Here is a 21,568-nt window from a genome sequence, read left to right as displayed (position 1 = left end):
GTTGGAAATCTTTAGTTTACTCGTGAAAAAGTTTGCTAAATTGTTTACTCGTGAAAATTATTCTCAATGGTCTTCATATCTCTTATCAAAGTTTTGTGTATACTCATTGTTTGATTATGAAATTAAATCCCAATGCTTTGTTATTTGATGACTTGCTTTCCGTTTTGCTACAATAATAATAATCTTGGAAAAACAAATCCTTTATGCATATAACAAATCAAGATTTTGTGGTTAGTCAAAAAGGTAAAGAAAGAACTACCATTTTTTTTAACTTGCAAGTAGAAATATGCAAATACTATTTAAACAAACAAGACTAATAAGAATGAGAAGAAAAATAATAGTCAAGGCTATTGCAAGCATTGTGAGACAATTATGTCATTAAGGAATGTCCTAAACTTTGACTATTGCAAATATATCTCCTTCTAATTTAGAATTTGCAAATGTTTTACAACATAAATCATGAGTATTTAGTGAACAAGGTAGTTATCATCCTTCTTTATATGATTCTTGCATGTATGTTGTGGTTTCAAATATGTGGTACTTTAACAATGATGTGACCAAGCATATTACTTCTCAATGCAATTTGTTCACTTCTCTTGAGTCTTTCCCTAAGGTCACTACTACTACATGTGCCAATCACTCCTCTTATCCTATAAAGGAGTCACAAAAAGCATTTTGACTCCTCTACTAATGGTAGTAATTTTACACTTATATATGCTTTATAAAAAAAGAATTCGTTTGCCAGTTTTTACACTTGGAAAATTTTTCTTGATTGTCAAATTTGTAAATGACAAATATACAACCATGACCTCTCATGTGGTCATACAATAATCATATGTAATATACTATAACTTGGGATATACAAGGTCAATAATTATGCTAATTGTGTAGAAGATTTGTTTAGAAGAGGTAAGAAAACAAAGTATACAAATTGAAGAAGGCATTGTATGTTCTAAAATAAGGACTTCAAGCATAGTACAAGAAAACACATGCATACTTGACTACATATGGTTTCGAGAAGAGTCCAATTGAGAGCACCTTATATTTGAGACATTAGGATGACAAAGGCTTTTCCCTTTGAGAAGCTTGAAGCTTTTCGCAAAGCTTTGGCCTTACTCCCCTTTGTAGATTAATCATAGTCCACTAGACTTGGTACTTTCCTATACTAGATGAGTGCTAATTCTTGTCCGTTGCATTACAACCAGAGGAGATTTTCTATCATATTTTGGTAGTGATGTTAGGACTACTAGGGCACCTTTTCCATCTCTAGGAGGTCTCTCCTCTAGCCTTATATATATACCTATTCCACTCTAGGGTATAATTATTCTTGTAAATATTCTTTAATGAAACCTCTTAATTGTGTGCTCTCATGTTCTCACTTTTCAAGCTATTTATGTGTATTCATGCAACTATAAATCCAACAATAGTATGCAAAAAGACTAGAATAAGATATGTTAGAAGTACAAAAGCAAACTTTTGTGGAAGCTTAATGGTCAATTCTATCATAAGTTAAATCCACCAAAAGGCCACAAGCTTAAGGTTTTTAATTTTATCTTGTTGTGAGATCTTTGATTTCTCAAATGCAAAAACATACAACTTGGGACTATTTTGGAACATTGTATAGGTCTTATATCTACAAAGGGATCATTACAAAGAGGAAAATTGATGCATTATATAAGTGAAGGTTTATGAAAAACATGGCTTCACCAACTTCCATGCTTAAGAGCACCGACATGGTCTCTTAATTCTTTAGAAACTCCATATTAAAAAAATATAATACATGAACAAAAAAGTACAACCTTGAAAGTTGCACCCAAATCCTTTGTCCAAATTCCTCAATGTCTTGGATCATATGAAGAATTTCATACATATCATGTCATAGATGTATCTAGGGGAGACACCTATATGGGAAAATGCTTTGCAAAAAGCAAAATATAATGTTTCACGATCATGTAGAACCATGAAGTGTTTCCACGATTGATACTTGAAAAGTCAGTAATAGTACTTACTTTTCAAGTTCTAAAAGAACTTATTTGGACTCAAGAAAGTTAGACAATTATTTCATTTTCCCTCCAATTATACCAAAGAGCCCATGTCCAATGTAATGGAAAAAAGGTGCTAGCATAACAATCTTTTAATGGGAGGAAAGAAAGCTACACTACTTAGCAAAAGCATATGCTACACTTTAGCGAAAGCATAGGCTATAATAGGGCACGCTTACTAAAAAAGCATGCAAGACTTAACATCAAACATTATCTTCATGAAGACCACTTTTTCATTTCTTGTTCTTTCTCTTACGCTTGCCTAAACAAAACACAAAATATTACACAATATTTTAAATAATAATAAATAAAATTTAACTTGTTAGTCATACTCTTACCATGATATCTTTTTTTTGTGAAATTAGCAAGCCACTTAGCTATACATGAATTAGATAAATGTTTGTAATATGCTTAGATCATTTCAAATATTTAGTGCCAATTAGTAAGCCTTAGAGTTAGAGTCTTTGTGTAACTTCATACAAGAACATCCTCAAGTCTTTGTTCACTCATTGTTATACATGCTAAACTTAAATAAATTTCTCATTTCAATGGAGAGGATCTCAAGACGGCCATGAGCAACACCAAGATGAGAGCTAAAAAAGAAACCAATATCTATATATATAATCATATCTTGTATATATTTTTTAGGTATAAGAAACCTAAGGATTTTTTTTCAATTAACTTTACCTTCAAAACACCCAAGCCATGCTTGTATTAGATTGTGTGCATTACTTTGGAGTATAACCTTTCCTACAATAGTGCTTGAACTACTATCACCTTGATTAGGAGCTCATGGAGACCCCAAGAGGTCAGTCATGAATATATGTATGTATCATGTGGGTTCAACATAAGGGATTTTAAAAATATAAGTTTACACATTTTTTAACATACAAAAGGGTCCTATAAAAGGATTACTTATACATTGAATAGAAAAGGGCTATGTTTTATTAAGGGACGATTCATAGATAAGGATATTTATAAATAGGCCTTCAACGCATGTGATATAGAGGATATACATAGAGTGAATTACCTAGGATGGAGACATGTTGAACACCACCAACCCACATTTGCTTATTTGATGTAAGCAAGCCTATAATCATTGTATATTTGTAGAGTTCTGGTTCACTCATTATTAATATTCTTCTCACTTGAAGGGAGAATATCTCGACAATGAGAAAGGAGTACCAAAATATGAATAAAAAGAAAAACATATTCACATGTATGATATTGCTCTACCATATGTCTTCAAAGATGTAACAAACTTAAGTATGCTTCCTCACTCAATAATAATGTCTAAATATTGAAGCTATACTTATCCTAGGTTGTATGGATCATGCCCATGTCTAGAGCCTTGAAAGAACTTATCAAAGTGTTACATTCTCATAAAGACAATGACACATGAACAACGAAAAACTAAACTCGCTACTACAACTAAAGTCCTCTCTACTACTCATAGTCAGATACCAAAATGAGTATTGCTAGGGGACCAAGACCTTAGAAACCCACGCGTTGAATGAAGAACCCTAGAGACCTTCTTCTATAACTTAAATTAGAGTGCTCTATTCAACCTCTCTTGATTTTTCCTTGTTAAAAGTCTTCAGATCAAGTATTCAATCCCTCTCACCCTTTGATTCGCCCAGTGCAACATAGAAGCCCTTGCCAATGAAATGATATAGCACCAAGTTGGTGTGCACTTGCTAAGTCAATAGGAACCTTTCATAAATTCCTCCTCTATTAGAGCTCTACCCAAAGAGTATAAAAACAAGCTAAAGGTAGCAAATCTACATATCTCTGAGCAACTTGTTAAAGCGAGATTAAGATAAGGGCTATGAACCCTTTTGCCAATAGTTCTTGCAATCTACACTTCACTTCTACCATGTTAATATGTGGGTCTTTGGCAGCATATCATAAGTCCATCTTTGCATCTCCATCATGTTGTCATTTCTCTGCACTCCAATCTCCCTCCTCCCAAATGCGACCCAGTATGACCACCTTATTGCTTTGGCTAATAGTTGTAACTAAATGTTGATGTGTATTTCTTTGACCTACACGCTTTTGAGGTGTCTTGGAGGATGTTAATACAACTCTCTCTCTCTCTCTCTCTCTCTCTCTCTCTCTCTCTCTCTCTCTCTCTCTCTCTCTCTCTCTCTCTCTCTCTCTCTCTCTCTCTCCATGAATAAATTAAGGGTTATTAATAAATTAAGGAACGAAGAAGATTGATTCTAGGGATATTTCATATTAGTTCACTATCTTTATTTTCCCATGGGTGCACTTTTCCCTCTTATCCACTTGTGCATTTTTCCCTCATGGATTGCAACCTGCATCCTTTACATCTTTCTCTCTCTCCTATATAAATGGAGAGTGATTTTTCTTTAAGCTTCCTTGTCTTGTGTGTACAAATGTTATTCTAGCACAATTTCTTCCCAATACATGCTACTATCGAGAGAGGCCTTGTTTACTTCTTCTACTTTAGCTATTTTTACATAAACAATGTTTTTGGCCTCTTTCACTAGTCTCTCGCTCCATTATATCACTTGCCTTTTTTTTTAGGTTCCTTCACTTTGGAACCATAACCTTTGTTCAGGTTCACATAACAAGTATAGACTCTCACATTTCCTTCTTTTTAGGGTCATAACTTTAGGTCACATAACAATAACTAGCGTTCTGCACGTGCTTCGCATGCACAGAACGCTAGGCCACTTTGCGGCAGCTTCGCTGCCTCAAAGCGGCAAGCGAAGTTGTCGTGCTATCGCACGGCAACTTCGCTCAACAATCCATTTCTCATCTTTCTCTCTCCTCTTTTTCCTCTCTCTCTCTCTCCCCCCTCCAATTTCCCTATGTCTAATTTTTTTTTCTCTCTCTTTCTTTGCCTTTTATTTTAGTTTTTTTTCCTCTCCTGGTTATCTCTCTCTCTCTCCTTTTTTTCTCTCTCCGCTTTTCTTCTCTCTCGCTCTCTCTCTCCTTTTCTTCTCTTTGCACTTTTCTTCTCTCTCTCTCTCTCTCTCCTCTCTTTTCCTTCTCTCTTTCTCCTCTATTTTTTATTCTCTCTCTCTTTTTAAATTTTATCTTTTCTCTCTCTATAATTCTCTCTACATGTTCTCTCTCTCTTCTTCTTCTTCTTCTTTCACTTTCTTCCCCCCCTCAGTCTCTCTTAAAGTATATAAATTTTATTTTTTCCTTATATATAATTCTCTCTTTATGTTTATATTCTCTCTCTTCTCCTCTCTCTCTCTCCATCCCCTTTTCTTCTTCTCCCCTTTCTCCTAATTTTCCTTTTCTTCTTCTCTCCCCCTTTCTCTTTTAAATTTTATATTTTTATTCTCTTCTTCTCTCTTTTAAATTTTATATTATTTCTCTCTCTCTTCCCCCTCTCTCCTTCTCTCTCCCTTCCTCTCTCTCTAAAAAAATATTTAAATTTTAAAAAGACTTTTTTCTTTTTTCTTTTTTCCTATCTCTCTTCCTCTTTTCCTCTATCTTATTCTTATTCTTATTCTTATTCTCTCTCTCTCTCTCTCTCTCCCCCCTCTCCTCTCCTTTCCTTCTCTCTTCTCTTTTTTTTTCTTCTCTCTTTAAATCTTCTCTTTTAAATTTTATATTCTTTCTCTCTCTCTTCCCCCTCTCTCCTCTCTCCCTTCCTCTCTCTCTCAAAAAATATTTAAATTTTAAAAAGACTTTTCTCTTTTTTCTTTTTCCCCATCTCTCTTCCTCTTTTCCTCTGTCTTCTTCTTATTCTTATTCTTATTCTCTCTCTCTCTCCCCCTCTCCTCTCCTTTCCTTCACTCTTCTCCTTTTTCTTTTTTTTCTTCTCTCTTTAAATTTTTTTCTCCTCTCTCTATAACTCTCTTTGTGTTCAAATTCTCTCTCTTCTTCTTATTTTCTCTCATTTTCTTCTCTCTATCTCTGTCCCCCCTCTCTCCTCTTTTTCCTTTCTTCTTTCTCTCTCTCTCTCTCTCTCTCTCTCTCTTAAATTTTATATTTTCTCTCTCTATAATCCTCTTTCTTTCTGTTCCCTCCCTCTCCTCTTCTTTCTTTTTTGCTCTTTGTATATATATATATATATATATATATATATATATATCTCTCTCCTTATTTCAATTAAACAAAAAGTTTACATTAAAAAGCTTAACCTGAGACACAGAGAGAGAGAGAGAGAGAGAGAGAGAGAGAGAGAGAGAGAAAACCTAGGCCCTACGCATGAGAGAGAGGGGGAAGGGGGAGAAGAAAAATGTTTAATTAAAAAAAGACTATTCTCTTTCCTCTTTCTTCCCCTTCTCTCTCCGTCTTCTTCTTTTTATCATTCTTCTTCTTCTTCTTTTTCTTCTTCTTCTTCTTCTTCTTCTTCTTCTTCTTCTTCTTCTTCTTCTTTCTCTCTCTCTCTCTCTCTCTCTCTCTCTCTCTCTCTCTCTCTCTCTCTCTCTCTCTCTCTCTCTCTCTCTCTCTCTCTCTCTCTCTCTCTCTTATTCTATCTCCTTCTCAAACTGCATGAAAAACTATGTTTGGAAAATTTTAAATTAAAAAGTTTAATCTAACACACACACACACATACACACACACACACACACAGATAACCTAAGCCCTACACATGAGAGAGAGGGGGGAGGCGGGAGGAATTTAATTAAAAAGGGAAGGGGTTTTTAATTTAAAGAGAGAGAGAGAGAGAGAGAGAGAGAGAGAGAGAGAGAGAGAGAGAGAGAGAACCTAGGCCCTATACATGAGAGAGAGGGGGAGAGGGAGGAGGAATTTATTAAAAAGGGAAGGGGTTTTTAATTAAAAAAAGGAAGGTGAGGAAATGAGGTTTTAATGAAAAAAGGGAAGAGGAAGAGAAAATGAGATATTACACGTAAGAAAGAGAGGAGGGGAGGGGGTTTTGATTAGAGAAAAGAGGGTTGGAAAAGGAGCTAGGTTCGGGAAGCCTTCTGGAGGTTCGAGGCTTTCCGAACCGATAGCTAAAATTTGGAAAATTTTAAATTAAAAAAATATTTTAAAATGTTTAATTAAAAAATTTAAATTAAAATTTTTAATCTAACACAGAGAGAGAGAGAGAGAACCTAGGCCCTACACATGAGAGAGAGAGGAGGGAGGGGGGAGGAATTTAATTAAAAGGGAAGGGGTTTTTAATTTTAAAAAGGAGAGAGAGAGAGAGAGAGAGAGAGAGAGAGAGAGAGAGAGAGAGAGAGAGAACCTAAGCCCTACACATGAGAGAGAGGGGGGGGAGGGGGGAGGAATTTAATTAAAAAGGGAAGGGATTTTTAATTTAAAAAAGGGAGGTGAGAAAATGAGGTTTTAATGAAAAAAGGGAAGAGGAAGAGAAAATGAGATATTACACGTGAGAAAGAGAGGAGGGGAGGGGGTTTTGATTAGAGAAAAGAGGTTTGGAAAAGGGGGTAGGTTCGGGAAGCCCTCTGGAGGTTCGAAGCTTTTCGAACCTATAGCTAAAATTTGAACATTTTTAAATTAAAAAAATCTTTTAAAATATTTGATTAAAAAATTTAAATTAAAAAGTTTAATCTAACACACAAAGAGAGAGAGACAGAGAGACAGAGAGAGAACCTAGACCCTACATGAGAGAGAGGGGGGAGGGGGAAGGAATTTAATTAAAAAGGGAATGGGTTTTTAATTAAAAAAAGGAGAGAGAGAGGGAGAGAGAGAGAGAACCTAGGCCCTATACATGAGAGAGAGGGGGGAGGGGGGAGGAATTTAATTAAAAAGGGAAGGGGTTTTTAATTTAAAAAAGGGAGATGAGAAAATGAGGTTTTAATGAAAAAAGGGAAGAGGAAGAGAAAATGAGATATTACACATGAGAAAGAGAGGAGGGGAGGGGGTTTTGATTAGAGAAAAGAGGTTTGGAAAAGGGGGTAGGTTCGGGAAGCCCTCTGGAGGTTCGAGGCTTTCCGAACCTATAGGTAAAATAATATAGGTAGTAAGAACCTCCCACAGAGAGAGAGAGAGAGAGAGAGAGAGAGAGAGAGAAAAGCTAGGCCCTACGCATGAGAGAGAGGGGGAGGGGGAGAAGAAAAATGTTTAATTAAAAAAAGACTATTCTCTTTCCTCTTTCTCCCTCTTCTCTCTCCGTCTTCTTCTTTTTATCATTCTTCTTCTTCTTCTCTCTCTCTTTTATTCTATCTCCTTCTCAAAGTGTGTGAAAAACTATGTTTGGAAAATTTTAAATTAAAAAAATCTTTTAAAATGTTTAATTAAAAAGTTTAATCTAACATAGAGAGAGAGAGAGAGAGAAAGAGAGAGAGAGAACCGAGGCCCTACACATGAGAGAGAGGGGAGGGGAGGGGGGAGGAATTTAATTAAAAAGGGAAGGGGTTTTTATTTAAAAAAGGAGAGAGAGAGAGAGAGAGAGAGAGAGAGAAAGAAAGAAGGAAAGAAAGTTATATTAACGTCTTCTAAAGACCAAAACTGGCCTATGAGACAAACTGTGATACAATTGATGAGGTCCAGCTATCCAAAATAAAAGTGCTGAATGAAAAGCTGAAAACTGGAAACTAAAAATACGGTGCTGTGAGTGTGATAAGTGTCGTGTATGTGTATGTGCGTATGTAGCTCTGGTACTCCAGATAATGGCTACAAAAGGGGAATAAATGTCGGCTGTGATAGGGGAACAACTGTCGGCTATGATAGGGGAACAACTGTCGGCTGTGATAAAGTGGTGCGATGTGTATATGTAACAGATGCAGGGAGATATACTATCCTGGGATGTAGTAGCAGTCGTCGAAGTCGCTAATAGCAGGTGATCCCTCCTGGATGCAGGATGTGGTACATCGACGGTGGAGAAAGAGCAAACTGGAGATCTGAGATCCAATGTGTCGAGTGTCGTCGGATCTCAGTCTGCTGTCAATGTAGATCAAGAATCCTCCGGATCTCCTGTCGGTGTGGCTGTGGGGTCCGAAATCCACGGATCCTCGTACAGCGTCGGGTACGCTGGTCCTCAGCCTGCTGTAGTGTGAGCCCGGAGGTCTGGCTGGAGGCTGGTACAGTAGCTCTCACTCTGTCTGTCTGAAAGAACTGTGTAATAGTCATCTGGGTGGGCCCCTCTCTGACTGGGACCCGCTGTGTGCTCTGCTCTCTGATGTGCCATGCCTCTCCCAGAAAACGGCCAAATGATCTCTGATCCATATCAGTCATACATCCCTGAAGTGAGCTGCTCAATGTGTATCTAGATCTCAACTTTGAGTATGCCGAGCATCTGAGAACAAAATGCTCCTCACTCTCCACCTCTGATCTGCAAAGGGGGCATATCCTCTCCTTCCGTGGGATGCCATTGGCTCTACCACTCCCAATCATAAGCTGATGTGATGATACCCTGAGCTGTCCAATAAGAACTCTCAATCGATGTGGCATATAGACTTGCATATATCTCGGAATCTCTATGAATCCCTGCTCTGATATGCTCAAGAACTGTGTATAGTAATGTGCCATCTTCGATGGCAGTGGCTGTGCAGGGCTGACCCATGTCCTCTGTATATAAATATGCCATATCTCCTGTCTGATGACTCTGTTCCTCTCAGAGAGAGAGAGGGTGTAAGTGGGAGCCTGAGTATCATATAGAAGAGGTGGGAGTCTATCAATGTCCAGCCCATGTCTGTCAAACCAAGCTCTAGTCTGTGCATATCATGATGTGGTATCCCCCGCTCGAGCCATCTCCTGAGATGCCATATATGCTCTGTATGCAATGCGATCTCTGTCCATATCGTGAAATCTGTGTAGGAAGCAGACTGTCTGAAATAATGCCTCGACTAGCATGGGCGGTGTGGCAAGCTCTGCTCGCACAATGTCATGTGGAAATGAGGCCTTGCTGCGAATCAATCTAGATATCATGATCACCTGAGGTCTCTCCATCAATGTCCATACATAATTGGCAAGGCCTGGCCCCCATATAGCTGCTCCATACATCAGTGCTGGAGTGACTAGAGTATCAAAGAACCACCCCTTGGTGCGGGGCTCCTGAAAATGTGCCTGATGACACTGTCACTCCATAAGAGCCAATGCTGACTATCCTCTAGTGAGGCGGTCAGGAGCTGCCTGTGTCATCGAGAAAGTCCCTGAAGCTGCTGTAAAGGTGACTCCCAAATATACATATGATCCAGTGACCTCAATACTCCCTCCTGCTGCCATGAAAATACTCTGTCTGCGTATCTAAGCTGATGTATGGAATATAAGAACCTTGGTTTTACCAAGGTTCACTGTCATGCCTCTCTGTATGCAAAAATCATCCAATGCTAATAAATGCTGCTGTAATCCCTGAGCTGAGTCTGAGACCAACACAATGTCGTCTGCATATAGTAAGATATGAACTGTGAGAGAACCTAGGCCTTACACATGAGAGAGAGGGGGGGAGGGGGGAGGAATTTAATTAAAAAGGGAAGGGGTTTTTAATTTAAAAAAGGGAGGTGAGGAAAGGAGGTTTTAATGAAAAAAGGAAAGAGGAAGAGAAAATGAGATATTACACGTGAGAAAGAAAAGAGGGGAGGGGGTTTTGATTAAAGAAAAGATGTTTGGAAAAGGGCGTAGGTTCGGGAAGCCCTCTGGAGGTTCGAGGCTTTTCGAACCTATAGCTAAAATTTGGAAAAATTTAAATTAAAAAATCTTTTAAAATATTTCATTAAAAAAATTTAAATTAAAAAGTTTAATCTAACATAGAGAGAGAGAGAGAGAGAGAGAGAACCTAGGCGCTACACATGAGAGAGAGGGGGGGAAGGGGGAGGAATTTAATTAAAAAAGAAAGGGATTTTTAATTAAAAAAAGGAGAGAGAGAGAGAGAGAGAGAGAGAGAGAGAGAGAGAGAGAGAGAGAGAGAACCTAGGCCCTACACATGAGAGAGAGGGGAGGGGAGAGAAATTGAATTAAAAAGGGAAGGGGTTTTTAATTTAAAAAAGAAAGGGGAGAAAATGAGGTTTTAATGAAAAAAGGGAAGAGGAAGAGAAAATGAGATATTACACGTGAGAATGAGAGGAGGGGACGGGGTTTTGATTAGAGAAAAGAGGTTTGGAAAAGGGGGTAGGTTCGGGAAGCCCTCTAGAGGTTCGAGGCTTTCCGAACCTATAGCTAAAATTTGGAAAATTTTAAATTAAAAAAATCTTTTAAAATATTTAATTAACAAAATTTAAATTAAAAAGTTTAATCTAACACACACAGAGAGAGAGAGAGAGAGAGAGAGAGAGAGAGAGAGAGAGAGAGAGAGAGAACCTAGGCCCTACACATGAGAGAGAGGGGGAAGGAATTTAATAAAAAAGGGAAGGGGTTTTTAATTAAAAAAAGGAAAGAGAGAGAGAGAGAGAGAGAGAGAGAGAGAGAGAGAGAGAGAAGAGAGAGAGAGAACCTAAGCTCTACACATGAGAGAGAGGGGGGGAGGGGGGAGGAATTTAATTAAAAAGGGAACGGGTTTTTAATTTAAAAAAGGGAGGTGAGGAAAGGAGGTTTTAATGAAAAAAGGGAAGAGGAAGAGAAAATGAGATATTACACGTGAGAAAGAGAGGAGGGGAAGGGGTTTTGATTAGAGAAAAGAGGTTTGGAAAAGGGGGTAGGTTCGGGAAGCCCTCTGGAAGTTCGAGGCTTTCTGAACCTATAGCTAAAATTTGGAAAATTTTAAATTAATTTTTTAAAATATTTAATTAAAAATTTTAAATTAAAAAGTTTAATCTAACACAAAGAGAGAGAGAGAACCTAGGGCCTACACATGAGAGAGAGGGAGGGGAGGAATTTAATTAAAAATGGAAGGGGTTTTTAATTAAAAAAAGGAGAGAGAGAGAGAGAGAGAAAGAGAGAAAGAACCTAGGCCCTACACATGAGAGAGGGGGGGGGGAGGGGGGAGGAATTTAATTAAAAAGGGAAGGGGTTTTTAATTTAAAAAAGTGAGGTGAGGAAAGGAGGTTTTAATGAAAAAAGGGAAGAGGAAGTGAAAATGAGATATTACACGTGAGATAGAGAGGAGGGGAAGGGTTTTTGATTAGAGAAAAGAGGTTCGGAAAAGGGTGTAGGTTCGGGAAGCCCTCTGGAGGTTCGAGGCTTTCCAAACCTATAGCTAAAATTTAGAAAATTTAAAATTTAAAATAAATATTTTAAAATATTAAATTAAAAAATTTAAATAAAAAAGTTTAATTTAACACACAGAGAGAGAGAGAGAGAGAGAGAGAGAGAGAGAGAGAGAGAGAGAGAACCTAGGCCCTACACGTGAGAGAGAGGGGGGAGGGGAGAGGAATTTAATTAAAAAGGGAAGGGGTTTTTAATTTAAAAAAGGGAGGTGAGAAAAGGAGGTTTTAATAAAAAAAGGGAAGAGGAAGAGAAAATGAGATATTACACGTGAGAAAGAGAGGAGGGGAGGGGGTTTTGATTAAAGAAAAGAGGTTTGGAAAAGGAGGTAGGTTTGGGAAGCCCTCTGGAGGTTCGAGTCTTTCCGAACCTATAGCTAAAATTTGAAAAATTTTAAATTAAAAAATCTTTTAAAATGTTTAATTAAAAAATTTAAATTAAAAAGTTTAATCTAACACACACACACACACAGAACCTAGGCCCTACACATGAGAGAGAGGGGGGAGGGAGGGGAGAAATTTAATTAAAAAGGGAAGGGGCGTTTAATTTAAAAAAGGAGAGAGAGAGAGAAAGAGAGAGAGAGAGAGAGAGAGAACCTAGGCCCTACATATGAGAGAGAGGGGGGAGGGGGGAGGAATTTAATTAAAAAAGGAAGGGGTTTTTAATTTAAAAAAGGGAGGTGAGGAAAGGAGGTTTTAATGAAAAAAGGGAAGAGGAAGAGAAAATGAGATATTACATGTGAGAAAGAGAGGAGGGGAGGGGGTTTTGATTAGAGAAAAGAGGTTTGGAAAAGGGGGTAGGTTCGGAAAGACTCAACAATGAGAAAGGAGTACCAAAATATAAGTAAAAAGAAAAACATATTCACATGTATGATATTGCTCTACCATATGTCTTCAAAGATGTAACAAACTTAAGTATGCTTCCTTACTCAATAATAATGTCTAAATATTGAAGCTATACTTATCCTAGGTTGTATGGATCATGCCCATGTTGAAGCTATACTTATCCTAGGTTGTATGGATCATGCCCATGTCTAGAGCCTTGAAAGAACTTATCAAAGTGTTACATTCTCATAAAGACAATGACACATGAACAATGAAAAACTAAACTCGCTACTACAACTAAAGCCCCCTCTACTACTCATAGTCAAATACCAAAATGAGTATTGCTAGGGAACCAAGACCTTAGAAACCCACGCGTTGAATGAAGAACCCTAGAGAACTTCTTCTATAACTTAAATTAGAGTGCTCTATTCAACCTCTCTTGATTTTTCCTTGTCAAAAGTCTTCAGATCAAGTATTCAATCCCTCTCACCCTTTGATTCGCCCAGTGCAACATAGAAGCCCTTGCCAATGAAATGATACAACACCAAGTTGGTGTGCACTTGCTAAGTCAATAGGAACCTTTCATAAATTCCTCCTCTATTAAAGCTCTACCCAAAAAGTATAAAAACAAGCTAAAGGTAGCAAATCTACATATCGCTGAGCAACTTGTTAAAGCGAGATTGAGATAAGGGCTATGAACCCTTTTGCCAATAGTTCTTGCAATCTACACTTCACTTCTACCATGTTAATATGTGGGTCTTTGGCAGCATATCACAAGTTAATCTTTGCATCTCCATCATGTTGTCATTTCTCTGCACTCCAATCTCCCTCCTCCTAAATGCGACCCAGTATGACTACCTTATTGCTTTGGGTAATAGTTGTAACTAAATGTTGATGTGTATTTCTTTGACCTACATGCTTTTGAGGTGTCTTGGAGGATGTTAATACAACTCTCTCTCTCTCTCTCCACGAATAAATTAAGGGTTATTAATAAATTAAGGAATGAAGAAGATTGATTCTAGGGATATTTCATATTAGTTCACTATCTTTATTTTCCCATGGGTGCACTTTTCCCTCTTATCCACTTGTGCATTTTTCCCTCATGGATTGCAACATGCATCCTTTACATCTTTCTCTCTCTCCTATATAAATGGAGAGTGATTTTTCTTTAAGCTTCCTTGTCTTGTGTGTACAAATGTTATTCTAGCACAATTTCTTCACAATACATGCTACTATCGAGAGAGGCCTTGTTTACTTCTTCTACTTTAGCTATTTTTACATAAACAATGTTTTTTGCCTGTTTCACTAGTCTCTCGCTCCATTATATCACTTGCCTTTTTTTTGAGTTTCCTTCGCTTTGGAACCATAACCTTTGTTCAGGTTCATGTAACAAGTATAGACTCTCACATTTCCTTCTTTTTAGGGTCATAACTTTAGTTCATATAACAATAATAGTCTCTGACATTTTCTTCTCCTTGGGGTCATAACTTTTGTTCATGCGGTATGTAATTTCCCGAATCCCAAGCCCCACTTTCTCTGATGGCCAGCCGATCTTTGACTTCTGATTTTCACTTGGTGGATCAATCGATACGTAGGCACAGTCGAGAGGGAAGCAGGCTAAAATTAGAGAAGCACCGTCACTTAGGAAGTTTTGTTGTCTCCAGAGAGAAGCTTACCATGGCTTGCTACGAGTAAGGAAGGACTCAGGAGCGTTCCAAAGAGAAGCTTTCTGGCCGTTGGACTGAGGGAACCTGCGCTGCTTCCTGTGAAGAGAAAGATGAAGGGGCAAGTGCTGCCGCCTTCTGCTGGGCCGGAAATCAGCAGCCCCAGAAAACGCAAAGATCTGATAAGCTGGACATCACTGGTACTCAACGCACTGCTCATGATTGTGCTGGTCCTGTCAGCGTTCAGCAGTCTGTACGACCACAGGTACGTGGAGGAAGAAATAGAGGCGGCGAGGAGGAACCAGAAGGGGCAGCAGCAGATCATGCAAGGGGATGATGGCGAGGGTTTGAGTCCTGGGAAAGGCGCCGAGTGCAAGGGGAGGTGGATCTACGTGTACGAGCTGCCGAGGGAGTTCAACGAGGATCTGGTGGACAGGTGCCGGCGGGCGACGGGGGAGTGGGTGGACATGTGCGGGAACCTGGAGAACGGGGGGTATGGGCCGGGAGCGAATGTAGAAGCAGCAGCTATGCGGCTGAATGATACAGAAGAAGAAGAGCTGGTGCGCCAGCTCAAGCCTGCGCGCGCGTGGTACCGCACCGAGCAGTTCTCTCTGGACGTGCTGGTGCACCGCCGCATGCAGCGCTACCCGTGCCTGACGGAGGACCCTGCCCTGGCCAGCGCGTTCTACATCCCGTACTTCGGGGCCCTCGACACGGCCTTCACCCTCTTCGCGCCGCAGCTGCATCTGCGCGACCGCCTCGCCCAGCGCCTCGCAGGCTGGCTGTCCGGCAGCCCCGTCTGGCTCCGCTTCGGGCCCCCCCGCCGCCCTCACTTCATGGTCCTCGGCCGCACCTCCGGAGAGTTCCGCCGCTCCCCCGACTCCCTCGACGGCTGGGGCACCTCCCTCTCTTCCATCCCGGAGCTCACTCTCGTCCTTAAGCTCTTCATCGAGAGGAACGAGTCCACTCCCTGTGAGGTCGCCCTCCCCTACCCCACCTCCTTCCACCCCACCAGCGACCACGAAATGAGGCTCTGGCAGGTACTGCTCCTAGTCGCTTTCTTTGTATCACGTGCATTCAGAGCTCACGCTGGTTTGCCCCCTTCAGCTAACGCCAGCTCGGCTTACAGGACGCCCTCCTCTCGCAGCCCCGCAGGCCCTGGCTCTGCACCTTCGTCGGCTCTGCCTCCCGGGGCACCCCCGCCTCCCGCTCTCTCCGGACGGAACTCTTCGCCCAGTGTGACCGCGCCCCAGCCGGCGCCTGCCGGCACGTCACCTGCGGTTACGGAGCTCTGGACTGTGTCAAGCGCCCCGATCATGTGACCGCCCTCTTCCGTAGCTCCATCTTCTGCCTCCAACCCACCGGCGACAGCCCCACGAGAAAGGGGATTTTCGACAGCCTCTTGGCTGGCTGCATCCCTGTCCTCTTCTCCAAGTCCTCTACCTACACACAGTACATGTGGCACTTGCCATGGAATGGTAGCCTTTACTCTCTCTTCTTTGAGGCTGATGATGTGGTGGAAGGTAGGGTGGATGTTATCTCTGCCCTGGCTCGAGTTGCCAATGACACACACCGCTTGCGACAAATGCAAGAACAGATCGTTCACATGCTCCCCAACATAGTGTACTCTGATCCTAGCAACCGATCCAATATTTCCTTTCTCGATGCCCTTGATGTGGCCGTCGATAGCATTCTTGACGGATCACCCATGCCCCTCTATTCATGAATGTTATCCATGTACTGCTGATTCCAATATCTTATACGTTTAAATAAGAGAAAAAAACATACTTTCCGATCGTTGGATGAGTCTTCTACGTGAGAGGCACAAAGATAAGTAAGAGCATCGTACCATTATGTGGATACGGTAGTGCAAAGGATTGCAGTCGTCGTGGTCGGGTTTGGATCCTTTTAGCTATTTAATAGTATTGACCTTGCTATGAATTTGGTTCTTGACACCTCAAGGGTGCTCACAAAGGCCCTTAGTTGTGTGTGCCAACAAGATGATGGGCGCCAATTTTGATTGGTTCATGTTACAATTATTGGGCCAAATGTAGAGCAAGCTAAGCTTGACGTTGTGCCTAGGAAGAAGCATGGTGGTATGAAGATCCATGTCCAAAAGTCAAGAATTGGGATATGTATGTGTTCAATTTGGATGTTGGGTTGTTGCATTGGAGATTGATGGCAAGCTCAAGAGCCTTCATTGGAATGTTAGATTTAGGATATGTATGTGTTCAATTTGGATGTTGGATTGTTGCAATGGAGATTGATGCCAAGCTCAAAAGCCTTCATTGGAATGTCGAGGAGGATTTTTAATTCTTTTTAGACAAATTGAGAATCGATTTGTCTCACTTAGAAATGATCAATATGTGCAACATGGAGCTTATGTGAAGTTTGGCAAAGTTTTTTTAGTGTCTTTCTTTTGATATTAGAGAGGTGGATTGGAGAGTCCCACAACTTACAAAGTCGCACTCTAAAACACAATGCACACATAAGAAGTTAAAGTAGAAATGGGAGAAGATTTGGTGGACTTGTTCTTCAGGTAGTAGGACAAGTGTTGTGCTTAAAGGTCCTCATGATGCACAAACTAGAGTGGTGAGAATAATAATGTAGTCCATAGATCCAAGTGTAGCCAAAGTCTTTAATCAATCAAGCTCAACAAATGTAGGAGTTGAAGCTTTTAGTGATGGATAAATATCAGGATCAAGGTAGGGGTAGAGTTACATAACGTTTTAGAATCATCTGAAATAGTAGGGAGAGGATATTATGCATAACATACATATACACATACACGTGTGCATACACATACACATACAAATATTCTATTTGAGAGCAGTCACTTGCACTTAATAATTACTTGTTTACAGTTTGTGGATAGCTCATTCCTTTGACAATATCTCTTGTCTCTTGCGTGATTTAGTAGCGGCTTTGGGGTTGATTTGCAATGTATTAAAACAATATGTTTTTTCCTTCTATGCACCTACTTAGTCTCATTATAGCTAGTTTTTTCAATATTGAGAAGTTGGATGGAACCAACTACAACTATTAGAAGACCTAGATATGGCAGGTTTTAGCACAAAAAGTGCAAGTTAGACTACTCCACAACGAAGTTAATCAAACTTGAAAACATTGCGGCTGAGAATTGGGATAAACTGGATGAGCTATGCAAGTCCACAATCATTTTATCACTCTCTAAGCAGATTCACTACAATGTTGTAACTGAAAATCAGATTGCTTATGAGCTTTGGACACAAATTAAAAATCTTTATGACAAACAGAGTCTTGCATCTCAAATGTATCGTTCACATGAAGGAAGGGACTTCTATGCTTGCACATTTGAATGAGTTTCACTCCATCATAAGCCATTTAGCTTCGTAGAAGATTGAGTTCAAGATAATTTGCATCCTTTATTTTTGCTTGGCAACACTTTTCATATGGCACTCTATACTGATGGGTTGAAATTGCAGGATGTTGAGAGTGCCCTCTTGACAAAAGAGGTGAATAGAATGAATGTGGATGCTTCTCTACGTCACATGCATTAATTATGCGAGGTCGGTACGATGGAAATTATCATTGTAGAGACTCTAATAGGTCTTAGTCTAGGACAAGTGGACAATTTCACAGTAAGTCTTGTGGCCGTAAGTCCGGTCTTACTTGTCATTATTGTGGAAAAGTAGGTTATGTCCAGTCATAATGTCACAAAATTCATGAAGACAAGTGCAATGAAAATGGCAAGGGTAAAGTGTTGGAAAAGAATAACGATCGCACCATGTATCTAGTAAGTTTAGTATCAAGATTGAGGAGATTAATGTACTATAGCTTGATGTATCTGATGGTCTTATCTTAGCAGCTTATTCTTTGGATACTTTACAGCTAGTTAATGCTTTGTTATGATGTACTTAGTGTTAGTTGATAGATTTAGAGGCTTCATTTCATATAACCCCTCATTGGTGTGCAAATCAGATGCTGTATGCACGCGTAGTGAACATTGGAAGGCCCCAAGAACAAAGAACTCTACAAAAGCTCATAAAAACAAGAAGAGAGTTTGCATGACATGAGACAAAAAGACAAATTGGGTGCAATCTCCTCCTATACCTTGTGTGAGCGCTTCACACAAAAGTGAATACCTAGCAGTCTTCAGCTACAAAATAATTAAATAGGTCGGAACTTTATCCTAACCTTAATTTGATATGAGTGCACTCTAAACTCATAAACGTCCATTAATTTAATATGTATTTTGTGGAATCACCCAAGTGCATATTAAATTAACCTGACACCCGAAAAAGATAGGCGTCCCCATTAACTTCTCGCACAAGGAATCCACCTTATGTATAAGCCTTGGCAAATAAATATAGTTTTACGGAATCCACCGAAAAACCTCATGGAATCCACCGTGGAATATGCCTCCTGGCTTTATATCCCAGGGGTGGGATAGCAATTGTCCTTAATTACTATTAGCTCAATGTGGAGCGAGCAGTGAGGGGTAAGTACTTAGGTCGCAGGTGTGCATCCATTGGGCTTCTTCAATAGGATGATATTTAAACTTAACCAAATATCTAGAGTATCTACGACCAATTCTAGTGGTCATAAAGTCAGTGTCTAGATTAGTTTCAGATTCAATGATTTCAGTTTCTTCTTCTAACAAATGAGGGTTTTTATAGACAAGGTGGTCCCTAAAAGGTCGTAACAAACTGATATGAAAATTATTATGTATTTTTCAATGTTGGGATAGCTCTAATTTAAATGCATTGTCATTGATCTTGGGAATTATTTTGAAAGGTCCAGAAAATCTAGGTGTTAATTTAACAATCAGGTGTTCCTCAACACTTTGCAATCTTCTCTTTTTAATGCATAACCAAACATAAACATCAACTTTGAAACTCATGGCTTTTCTTTTCTTATTAGCTTTTTTAGTGTATAATTGTTGGGTTTTCACAATCATGTCTTTAACTTGAGCAAAAATAGTAGCATGTGTATTTGCAATATCATCAGCAGCTTTACCTTTGTTCGATAATGATGTGACATAGATACAAGTGTGTATCCCATGTTTGTGGTTTTGTAATTGTGTATGCACGCAAAAGATCTAGAATTGTATTGTTAGTAGCTTCTGTTTGCCCATTGGTTTCATAATGGAATGCATACGAGAAATCAATCTTAGTACCTAAATTAGCAAACAAAGTAGTCTATAAATTGTTATAGAATCGAGAATCATGATCATAAATAATAACTTTTGGCAAAACATGGTTAGTGAAAACAATCTTAAAAAACAATCGTGCAGCTTGAGATGAACTTAAAGTTTTCTTGCATGGTAGAAAATATGCTTGTTTGCTAAATTGATCTACTATAGTTTAAATCATATCATGATTAGCTTGTGTGTTAGGCAAACCAGTTATAAAATTCATTGAAATATGTTCCCATGGACGTTACGAATTGGTAAAGGCATTAATAAACCATATTGCTTACCATGGTGTCGCTTGACTCTTTGGCAAATTAAATACTCAGAAACAAAGTTAGAAACATCAGATTCCATTTGTGGCCAGTAAAAATCTTCAACCAAGTTTTTAAAGTGAAAATAATACCTTTATGGCCTTGATACGGAGGACAATGAATTTCGTGCAATAGAAATGATCTAAATGGAACAGTGACATACAATCTTCTCTCATAAAATATAAATATGTCAAAATAAGATAAAGAATCAATTGTAATCTAGTTATTAGCAATTAATTTGTTCCAATCAGCTTGAAAACTAGGGTCATGCTCATAGATATCCTTCATAGGAATAAGGGAATCAAAAGATAGAATGGAAATATTATGGATACTTGGTCTTCTACTCAATGCATCGACAACAACATTCTCTCTTCCGAGTTGATATTGGATAAGTGGATGAAAACTTTGAATGAAAGCAGCCCATTTAATATGATGGTCAGAAATTTGTGGCTAACTAAGGAGATGTTTAATACTTTGTTGGTCAGTTTTGATCATAAATTCGGATCCCATTAGATAATGTTTCCATTGTCAGAAGGCTTAAACTATAGCTAACAATTCTTTATCATAGGTGGAATACTTCAGTTTAGAGGGTTTAAGTTTGCAACTAGAAGAGGCTATGGAATGTGAATCTTGCATGAGGACAGCTCCTATTCTTGATCTGCTAGCATCAATGACTACTAGAAAGAATGGTCGATTAAAATCAGGTAATTGTAAAACAAGTGTATATATTAAAGCATATTTCAATAAATCAAAATACTTTTGCTGATTGTCAGACTAATGATACATAATACCTTTATTTAATAATTTCCTCAAAGACAATGCAAGCAATGAAAAATTTCTCACAAATTTTCTATAAAAGCTGGCAAGACCTAAGAAAGAACGTAACTCATGCATATTTTTAGGGATTGGCCAATTCAATATTGCCTCTATCTTTTTAGGATCAACACAAATACTATCAGAAGAAACAACGTGATCTAAGTATTCAATTTGGGTTGTGAAAAATTCACTCTTGTTAGGGTTAGCATACAATTGATTCTCTTTCAACAATTTGAAAACCAAAGATAGATGTTCACAATGCTCATTCTCATTCTTACTGAAAACCAATATGTCATCAAAGAAAACAATCACACAATTCTGATACTTCAAAAATATATGATTCATCATACGACTGAATGTAGCTGGTGCATTGGTCAAATCGAAAGGCATGACAATAAATTCATAGTGACCAAACTACTTCTAAATGCAGTTCTGAAAATGTCAGGTGTATCCAATCATACTTGATGGTATCCAGATTTGAGATCTATCTTGCTAAAAATAGTGGCTCCTTGTAGTTTATCCATGAGGTCGTCTACCCTAGGGATCAGATATGTATTCTTAACAATGATATTGTTTAGGGCACGATAGTCAATGCACATCCTATAGGTATTATTTTTCCTCTTAACTAATAGGACAAGTGCATCAAAATGAGAACTACTGGGCCTAATGAGTCCTCGGGTCAATAGTTCTTTAACTGGTG

At 38.9% G+C, this 21,568-nt stretch overlaps 1 protein-coding gene across 1 annotated transcript; it reads left to right on the top strand.

The window, feature by feature from the left end:
• Nucleotides 1-14,148: 14,148 nt before the first annotated feature.
• Nucleotides 14,149-16,361, top strand: LOC148010152 (putative xyloglucan galactosyltransferase GT13). Its single transcript, XM_087673337.1, has 2 exons — nt 14,149-15,608; nt 15,698-16,361. Exons 1-2 carry the CDS (start codon nt 14,682-14,684, stop codon nt 16,292-16,294), a joined length of 1,524 nt encoding a protein of 507 aa, XP_087529463.1. The 5' UTR covers nt 14,149-14,681; the 3' UTR covers nt 16,295-16,361.
• The last annotated feature ends 5,207 nt before the right edge of the window (nt 16,362-21,568 follow it).

This window comes from Lygodium microphyllum, chromosome 30, assembly GCF_053477565.2.
Source record: "Lygodium microphyllum isolate KBCC chromosome 30, Lygodium_microphyllum_v1.1.10, whole genome shotgun sequence".
Classification (NCBI taxonomy): domain Eukaryota; kingdom Viridiplantae; phylum Streptophyta; class Polypodiopsida; order Schizaeales; family Lygodiaceae; genus Lygodium; species Lygodium microphyllum.
The sequence above is the reverse complement of the archived record's forward strand: the minus strand, read 5'-3'. Positions and strand labels throughout refer to the sequence as shown.

Excerpts from the sequence above, each read along its gene's own strand:
- LOC148010152 (XM_087673337.1), top strand. The coding sequence starts at position 14,682 with ATGAAGGGGCAAGTGCTGCCGCCTTCTGCTGGGCCGGAAATCAGCAGC. Across the intron at positions 15,609-15,697 it reads ACGAAATGAGGCTCTGGCAG|GACGCCCTCCTCTCGCAGCC; the intron begins GTACTGCTCCTA and ends CTCGGCTTACAG.